Source organism: Protobothrops mucrosquamatus, unplaced genomic scaffold (genome assembly GCF_001527695.2).
Source record: "Protobothrops mucrosquamatus isolate PMUCROS unplaced genomic scaffold, P.Mucros_1.0 scaffold4714, whole genome shotgun sequence".
NCBI lineage: Eukaryota > Metazoa > Chordata > Lepidosauria > Squamata > Viperidae > Protobothrops > Protobothrops mucrosquamatus.
This window is the reverse complement of record NW_015390608.1, coordinates 45,400-54,129: the sequence shown is the minus strand read 5'-3', so window position 1 is coordinate 54,129 and position 8,730 is coordinate 45,400. Positions and strand designations below refer to the sequence as shown.

The window sequence follows — 8,730 nt, the reverse complement described above, 5'->3', positions numbered from 1 at the left end:
GAATTTTTAAACTTTATATTCTTGTTTTGCCCTGAAGAGGCTGTGATGTGGCAGCCCCTTCTTGGTGGGTATTCTTCAAAGCACCGAGGAAGTTTTGAGGCTGGCCTTGTGAGCAGGTCATAAAACAAGCTGATGGCTAGAAAGCTGCCTTTCCTAATTGTAAATATTTTTTGAAACACCTACCTGGAATTTTTGTGGCCCTTGCAGCCTCCAAAAAGAGCAGGAAAGAGCAGCCCTTTCCACCCATGCTCTGCCCACCTGATCTCTCTCATATTCCATTGAGTTTTCCTAGTCACAACTCTGTATTGGTCCCTGTTGGACTTCATCTTGCTGGTTTCTTCCATTTTGGCTCATCAAGATCTTCTTGAATCATGAATCTATCCCCATTGTTTTGTATCCTCAACTAATAATTCCACCTTCTCCTCCAGATTATGTGCAGCATTATTCTCGGAATCTGAACCTCTCTCATTTCTCTTTGCAGGAGACCAGTGAAGATGTGGCTGTGAGCTCCACAGAGGAGAAGGGGGGGGGTGTTTTTGGATCGGGACCCACCAACCTTTAGCCCAGACTATCGTGGCCCAGTTGGAGAAGCAGCTTCCTGCACAAAGGGCCAATCGGTGTGGAGAGAGAGAAACTGGTCGATGGTGAAGGTCATTCCTGGCCTTGACTGACAGGGGAAACAAGTGACCCAGAGATCTCTTAGCTGCAACTTTAAAGGTGAGTAAAGTCTTGATGAAATCTTGGTTTGGAGAATAAGCATATATTTTGTTTGTAGCTTTATTTGACAAAACAGCAATTCAGACCAATTGGGATTTGCACCCAAGGTGCTGGATGAAGGCATAATGTAGTTCCATTAAGGACTAAAAGTTGAGTGTGTTTCATCAGCCAGTTAGGAATCCATCTGGTGGTGATTCTGTCAATCCCACATTTTTCTATCTTACCAAGAAGTCGGCTGTGGTCTACTTTGTCACCTGCCTTACTGAAGCCCAACTATACTTTGTTGAGGGAGTTTCACCATTTCACTGTTTTAGTCACTTTGTCAAAGAATACAATACGTTTTGTCTGGTGTGATCTGCTTCGGACAAACCCATGTTGGATTGTAGCAATAGCTTTGTTTGTTTCAAGCCTTTGGCAGATTCCTTGCTTGATCATCTTCCCAGTACTGATTGGTCTGTAGCTTCCTGGATCCATTATTCCCCTTTTTTGTAGTGTTTTATAAAATACACAAAATGTATCCTGAGGAAGCCGGGATCAAAAAGTCATGATGGGATGGAGCTCATAAGTGCAAAAGTCAGAAGAAACAGGAAAAAGGGGTAAGAATCAGAAACGGGCTCTTTACAGTGGCCTAACCTCTCTTTCCTTCCCTTTTGCTTATGCGATGTCTTAGTTTTGGGTATTTCACGTAATTTGTCCTGGACGTAGGACCACAATTGGCACTGGAGTCTTTGGTCACTGAGTACTTGGTTTATAAGATGTCATGTGAGAGCCTGGCTCAGTGACTGCAATCCTGTCCTTTTTATTTATTTATTTTTTATTTTTTAAAAAAAGTTTTTTATTTATAATACAATTAAAAAACATTGGACATGAGGTAGCAATCCAGTTTAAACATTTCTATCAAATTGTTTCTCTTCTTACATTCAATTCTCTATAGATACATATGGATTTTTTTATACAATACTTAATACATTTTCTCTATTTGCTAACCTAAGGTTATATACATTTCCATCTTAACGTTAATCTATAACCCCAACAGTCCTCCTCGATTCCCACCAATAGTAAAATTTATCCCAGATTTCAAAATATTCTGATCCACTTTTATCCTTCAGTTCCATCGTAAGCCTGTCCATTTCAGCACAAGATAATATTTTATGTAATATCTCTTCCTCTGAGGGAGTTTCTTTGTTCTTCCATTTTTGTGCAAACGCCAGTCTAGCAGCAGTCAAGATATGCAACATCAAGTAGACTATCCCCTTATCATATTTCTCTATGGTTATGCCCAATAAAAAGAGTTCAGGTTTTAGCTCTATCTCCAGCATTAATATTTCTTTCAGCCATTTTCTTATCCTATTCCAATAATCACGAGCTTTAGGACATTCCCACCACATGTGGTAATAGGTCCCTATTGCTATTTTACATTTCCAACATATAGGTGAAAGATTTGGGCCCATTTTGGCTAATCTCGTGGGTGGGAAATGCCATCTGTAAAACATCTTGTAGAGATTTTCCTTGTAAGAAGTAGCTAAAGTAAGTTTCCTGTTTCTTTCCCACAATTCTTGCCAGATGTGCAGATCAATATTAAAGCCGAAATCCCTACTTCACTTTAACATACTGTAGTTTCCTTGACCTGCTCTTCATACATTGCCTGATCTAGGACAGGGCTTTTCACCCATTGTACCACTTTTAGGATATGGCAATATCCGAGTACCACCAGTCGCCTAGCAAGGTGTCAAAAACTTGATGACCAAAAAAAAAAAAGGAAAAAAGTGATAAAGTACAGGTAGTCCTCGACTTACAACAGTTTGCTTAGTGACTGTTCGAAGTTACAATGGCACTGAAAAAAGTGCCCCCCAAGCCACAGACGAGCAAGACACCTGCCTGCCCGCCCGGCTGTACTCTTCCTCCTGTCTGAGGTTGTTGTGAGCGTTTCTGTTGAGGATTGGCAGTGGGGGTGGGGTGGGGGGTGTTTGGTTTTTATTCCCCCTGTCTGCTGGGTGGTTGCAGCAGGTTTTGGTCACTTCACATGACCCTGGGACACTGTGACCGTCATAAATATGAATCAGTTGCCAAGCATCTGAATGTAAATCACAAGACCCTGGAGATGCTGCAAAATTCCAGCTGATCGGGGCTTCTTCTGGGCTCAGCAGAAGCTCCAGGATCAGCACTGAGCTCCAGCTGGAGCTTGGCGCTGATCCTGGCGCTTCCACTGAGCCCTGACAGCCCTGCAGCTCCAGCCGTCTCTCGCTCAGGCTTGTGCGGTGCTGCTACCAGTTCAGCTCATTCCCCTCCCCCGCTACCACTTTTCTAGGATGGTCGCGTACCACCTGCCAGGTGCCAATGTACCACAGGTGGTTCCCGTACCACTGTTTGAAAAGCCCTGATCTAGGAGGTAGTAGTATATCCTTTTAATCATTTTGTCCTCGGTTCCTAATAATATTTTGTCTACTCTGTCAACTCTGTTTTTATACCCCACTCTTTTTTATCTTTCCTATATCTTGATGCAATCCTGTCCCCTTGTTGTGGCCGTTAAGCGATTTCACATGTCGTTAAGCAGACGAATGTGGGGTTGTCTGAAGTGGGCAGGAGAGGCCACGTGAGTCCCAGCACAGGCCACGTTTGACTTGAGGGGGTCCTGAAGAAGCTTAGAGATGCTTTGGGACACGTTGCTTGCAAACATGTATGGAACATGCGGCTTGGAGAATGGCGCAAGGCTGCAATGGCCTCCAGTATGGGGATTAAGGCCGCATTTCTCAGTGGCAGCAGTGACGCTGCTCTAAAGTCTGGTCCTGGGGTCAGTGGCCACTGGCTGAAATGGCTGAAGGCCCCAGGCCTCCACTTAAGGTCCAGCCCCGGCATTGCTGTCAATCAGGGATGCTTTCCATGGCCTCAATAGGGCAGCTCAGACTTCCAGGGGTGGCTGCAGCTGTGCATCACCCCCAAACTCATGGGTGACCTGAGTCTAGTCTCCAGGACCAGCCCCACCCTCAGACACCCCCACATCCCTTCCCTGGGCCTTCTTCCACTTTAGAACCCTGAAGGATTGTAACCAGGAGCGTGGGATTGTGGCTGTATGTGAAGTGGCCATCTGACCCCTCACATAATTACTACTTCACTGAACGACCAACATTCCAGTCCCGATTTTTGTCCTAAGTTGAGGACTGCCTAAAATTTCAGAGCTTCTTTTTCACCTCGTCGTAGGACGAGAACCAAAGAGGAAAACATAGAGTCAGTGAACCACAGAAGAGTTTGCCTCCGAGGGATCTGGGGTGACGAAATCAATGGAGGTTTTGTCTGGGGTGTCCTGCGGACCTCTGACCATGGAAGAGGTTTGGACTGGAAGACATCCATGCTACCTTAGAAGGCTAAAATTTTGTAATTCTTTACCCTTCTGAAAAAGAAATATTATTCTCCTCTTCTTTTTTGTTCCACCAGCAGGAAAACAACTGGGATCTAAGATTGACCTGCACGTCAACTATCAACAGATAGTAGAAAATCAGCACAAGGCAGCAGCCGCCAAACAGCATGGAGCCTGGGAAACTCTTGGATCCCCCGTCAGACACAAGCAGCACTCTGAAAAACCACAAAAGAACCCATGAATGCTTAGAGTGTGGGAAATCCTTTGCTCGCCGGTCCCTCCTTTTGACCCACAGGAAGGTCCATGTGGGAAGCGGATCCAGTGAAGGATTGGAGGGTGAGAAATCCCTTTTTGGAAAAAGTGTCAAGGATCCCAGAAACCCATGCAAACTAAAGCCCTATAAATGTGAGGAATGTGAATTATGCTTTGGTCAAATGTCACACCTTCTAACACACCAGAAAATCCACACTGGAGAGAAACCCTATCAGTGTCTGGAATGTGGGAAATCTTTTCTTCAAATAGGAAGACTTAAAATCCACGAGAGAATTCACACGGGGGAGAAACCTTACACGTGTTGGGAATGTGGGAAGAGCTTTTCCCAGAAGGGCGGCCTTCGGGCCCATGAGAAGATTCATGCCGGAATAAAACCTTACAGGTGCTTTGAGTGTGGAAAAAGTTTCACCGAGAGTTCGTATCTTCGGAAGCATTGGAAAACGCACACGGGGGAGAAAAACGAAAAGTGCCTCGAATGTGGGAAGTGTTTTACCTTGAAATCATACCTGGTGCAGCATCAGAAACGTCACACTGGAGAGAGACCCTATGAATGCCCGGAATGTGGGAGACGATTTGTACATTCTTCTGAATTTCAGAAACACCAGAGGAGGCACAAAGGGGAGAAACCCTATGAATGTGGGGAGTGTGGGAAAGGTTTTCTTACTCAAACAGAGATTCAGGTTCATCAGAGGATCCACACGGGGGAGAAGCCCTACAAGTGTGGGGAGTGTGGGAAATGCTTTGCCAAAAAGGAAAACCTTGGAAGCCATCGCAGAGTCCACACAGGAGAGAAGCCGTACAGATGTGTAGAATGTGGAAAATGTTTTGTAAGGAAAAGGAACCTTTGGAGACATCATGAAACCCACACAGGGGAGAAGCCATATCAATGCATCGAATGTGGACGATTTTATCATACTGCATCAGCCGTTAGATGTCATGTGGAAACTCACACAGGGGAGAGAAATTACAAATGTTTAGACTGTGGGAGAACATTTGCTCATTCATGTTCCCTTATACGTCACAGCCAAATCCATATAGGAGACAAGCCCTATAAATGCTTGGAGTGCAATAAATGTTTTTCTAGGAAAGATTCTCTTTTGATGCATCAGCGAATCCACACTGGAGAGAAACCATACAAATGCCTGGAGTGTGGGAAATGTTTTGCCCGAACTTCATCTCTTGGCAGGCACACCAGAAGTCACACAGGGGAGAGGCCTCACAAGTGTGTAGAGTGTGAGAAAACTTTTCATTGTAAATCTCAGCTAAAAAGGCATCAGAAAGTCCATAGTACAGGTAAACCCCTTCAGTTTTGAGGAATGTGGAAAATATTTTTTGAAACGTCACATCTTATAATTCACCAGGAACTTCACACAGTCACAGAAGGGAAATAGTACAGTTTTTTGGTGTGGGGAAACTGTCACAATCAGGAAACCAGCGTGGCACACAGGAGACATTTCACAAATGCTTCAGCAGAAATCAAAATTTTATTTCTGATTTTTTTAGTTTTCATTTTAGATATTAAGATTTTGGGGTCCAAAGAGAAGAAGGAAACTCAGTTTAGACGCCTCAGATAATATGAGGTGATGGAAATTGCCTTGTGATTCCGTTGCACCTAAAATGACAGGAATATCCTATTTTTCTCTTTAATGTGTATTTACCTCCCAGCCAGCCCAGAGCCCAAGGATCTCCTGGTGGTCTCCCATCCAGTACTGCCGAGCTTTCCTAGAGTGGCCAAAGCTGGCCAGGTGTGGNAAAGGGAGGGTCTCTCTCTGGGTCTGGCAAGATGGGGTTAAGGCAAGTCAGAAGCCCAGTTAAAACTCAGGAGCTTCTCAGAGAAAAACTGCAAGGAGGGAAAGGGTTTGTGCTAAGTGACCGAGAGTCTTTTTGGAGTTGGGCAGGATTAACAAATTCAGGAAATAAATAGAAACATGGAATAAATATCCTACAGCACAGCAGACAGAAGCCTGGGAAAATGGGCATTTGCTGATAATTTTGTAGTAATTTTGGAAAACCTTTTGTAAGGAACAAAAATATTAATGGAAAAATTAATATTTTTGTGTTGGTCATTAGCTGGTTTTAAAATTTATAGCTGAAAGACAAAGATGGCAAAGTAAACATGAAAACGGGAGAGGAAATAGAATGGATGGGAAAAAAGTGTTTTGAAGAAATGACGCAACAGTGAGAAACCTGAGCATTATTTTAAAATACAAACTGTATATCAAAATAATTATGTTAAGGATGTGTTAAGATGTGGAAATTACAACTGTTGTTGGGGAGAATTTCTGTGAATAAAAATGAATGTATTACCTACTTTCATGATGTTTCTGTTTTAAACAATACATCTCTAAATAATAGGTGCACCCCTTAAGCCTGTGGTGGCAAACCTATGGCACGGGCACCATCGGCCCAGCCCTAGGCCTTCAGCTGGGTTTTATAAAACCTTTTCACTTTAGGCCTCCACTGCCGTGTGGAAAAAAAAAAAGGTTCATCTAATCAATTTCAACTTCTTGCAGGGGAAAAAAATGATCTTGCAAAGTTGGAATTGATTGATTGAACTTTTTAGTCCCACCCAGTCTGCTTAAGCAATCTAGGTTTGTATGCCGAGAGAAAAACCAAGAGTTTAATTTAAAACTCTTCCGGATGCAAAGAAAAGAGGATAGCCTGATTGGGATATTCTCCTTTGCAGCCTGTTTGGTTTGGACAAAAAGAATGAGTTTTGCTGAGAAATAAGAGAATTTAAAAATAAGAAGAGCAGGAGCCGAGGTTTGGGTGGCCTGGTTTTTATGTGGTACAACCTCAACAATCCTCGTGATGCATTGAGAATACGGAAGGGATGTAAGCCCGGAGGGTGCCTGAGAAACCCTGGCAGAGGAAGGCCATGTATGGGAGAGGAAAAGAGCAGGCAAAGGGGAACGGTCACGTATGGAGGGTTGTTAGAAAAAAGGAACGTGGGAGAATACAAGAAGTCAGGAGATCAGCAGAGGGATTTAGCTTCTCACAGTTTTTCTCTGTAGAATCGAGATAAAGATTTAAAGTGGACAAAAGGACAAAATGGTGGACTTCCGGTTTGCCGACACTGCTTCTGCAGACACTTGCAAGGCGACTCCGTCTTCCACGTCCAGTTTTCCCTCTCTGGGGGACCCTGGAAAGGGTCAAAAATCGCCCTGTAGGTGCGATGAGCAAGGAGGGGACACCCGCTTGATCACGGGAGGGCAGTAGCCCTTCTGCTTGATCCGGGGTAGCCTGTTGTGATTCTGTGCCAGCCAGTGGACCTGGCAGCTGAGTCCGGGGAATCAGAGGAGGAGGAGGAGGGCCTGGAGAGCTATCGGAGTCGGTGGAAGGCTCTGATGAGCTCCAGGAGTTACAATCTGATGAAGAGCCTGGCCCCTCCATTCATGCTCAGGCTGAGACCCAGCTGTGCTTGGAAGCTGAGTCTGACTGAGGACTCACAGATGGAAGACATCATAGACGCTCGCAAACGCAGACAGGCAACAATAGCAGGACAGAGGGAAGCAATGGGGCAGCTCCAAGGGCGAAGGAGAAGGCATTGAGAAGCCACGCCTTGGGGCTGCATAATAAAAGGGGACGGTGTGGGCGGTGCTGGTTGCTGAAAGCAACCGTTTGCAAAGGACTCAAGTTTCATGGAATCATGTTGTGTTTGCCTTCCCTGTGAACAATGCTCCATTTGAATCGTGTTCTATTTGCCTTTGCTTTGGGGACATTTTGCAGGTCTGTAAATAATAATAAAAGGGATTTGTTTTTCCTGCAGTTCCAGCCTACTTGTTAAAAGAGGGGTTTGTCCTTGTGAGTTAACAAGGACTCACATAGGCTGGGACAGAACACAGCCCTCCAAACTGGTAGAGGAGAAAAGAACTGGCCATAGCAATATGGCTCATCATTAGGCTGCAGACAGCCAAAGTCAAATGTACTATCAAGCACTCTGAAAGCAACGCAGGATGAAACTGGGTGAGATCTTATCTTCTCTTTACCCCAAGAACCTTCTTTTCCTGTAAAGGCTGTTTGAAGTATCTTATTTATTTATTTATTTATTTATTTATTTATTTATTTATTTATTTATTTATTTATTTATTTATTTATTTATTTTCATTAACTTATATGCCGCCCTTCTCCCCATGGGACTCAGGGCGGCTCACAGCATGTTAAAACAATATAAAACATTATCCGTTATAAAAGCCAATTAAAAACCAAATATTTATCGCTGTGTCTTATTAAAATCATTAAAATTGTCCCTATTTAAAATTCACCCTAGGTCAGACCCGCTTGCTGAAAAAGCCATGTCTTGAGGGCGCGGCGGAAAGTTAGGAGATCCGGAATCGTCCGGATCTCGGGGGGTAGTTCGTTCCAGAGGGTGGGGGCACCCACAG

At 44.2% G+C, this 8,730-nt stretch overlaps 1 protein-coding gene across 1 annotated transcript in view; it reads left to right on the top strand.

Annotated features, from left to right (window-relative positions):
* The first annotated feature begins 4,239 nt into the window (after positions 1–4,239).
* The window catches only part of LOC114923594 (zinc finger protein 420-like), a 28,521-nt gene continuing 24,030 nt past the window's right edge, over positions 4,240–8,730 (top strand). The window contains exons 1-4 of the mRNA XM_029286723.1: positions 4,240–4,408; positions 4,595–5,054; positions 5,112–5,408; positions 5,532–5,638. Of these exons, the coding sequence (XP_029142556.1) occupies positions 4,240–4,408; positions 4,595–5,054; positions 5,112–5,408; positions 5,532–5,638 (1,033 nt within the window). The remainder of the gene's footprint in view (positions 4,409–4,594; positions 5,055–5,111; positions 5,409–5,531; positions 5,639–8,730) is intronic.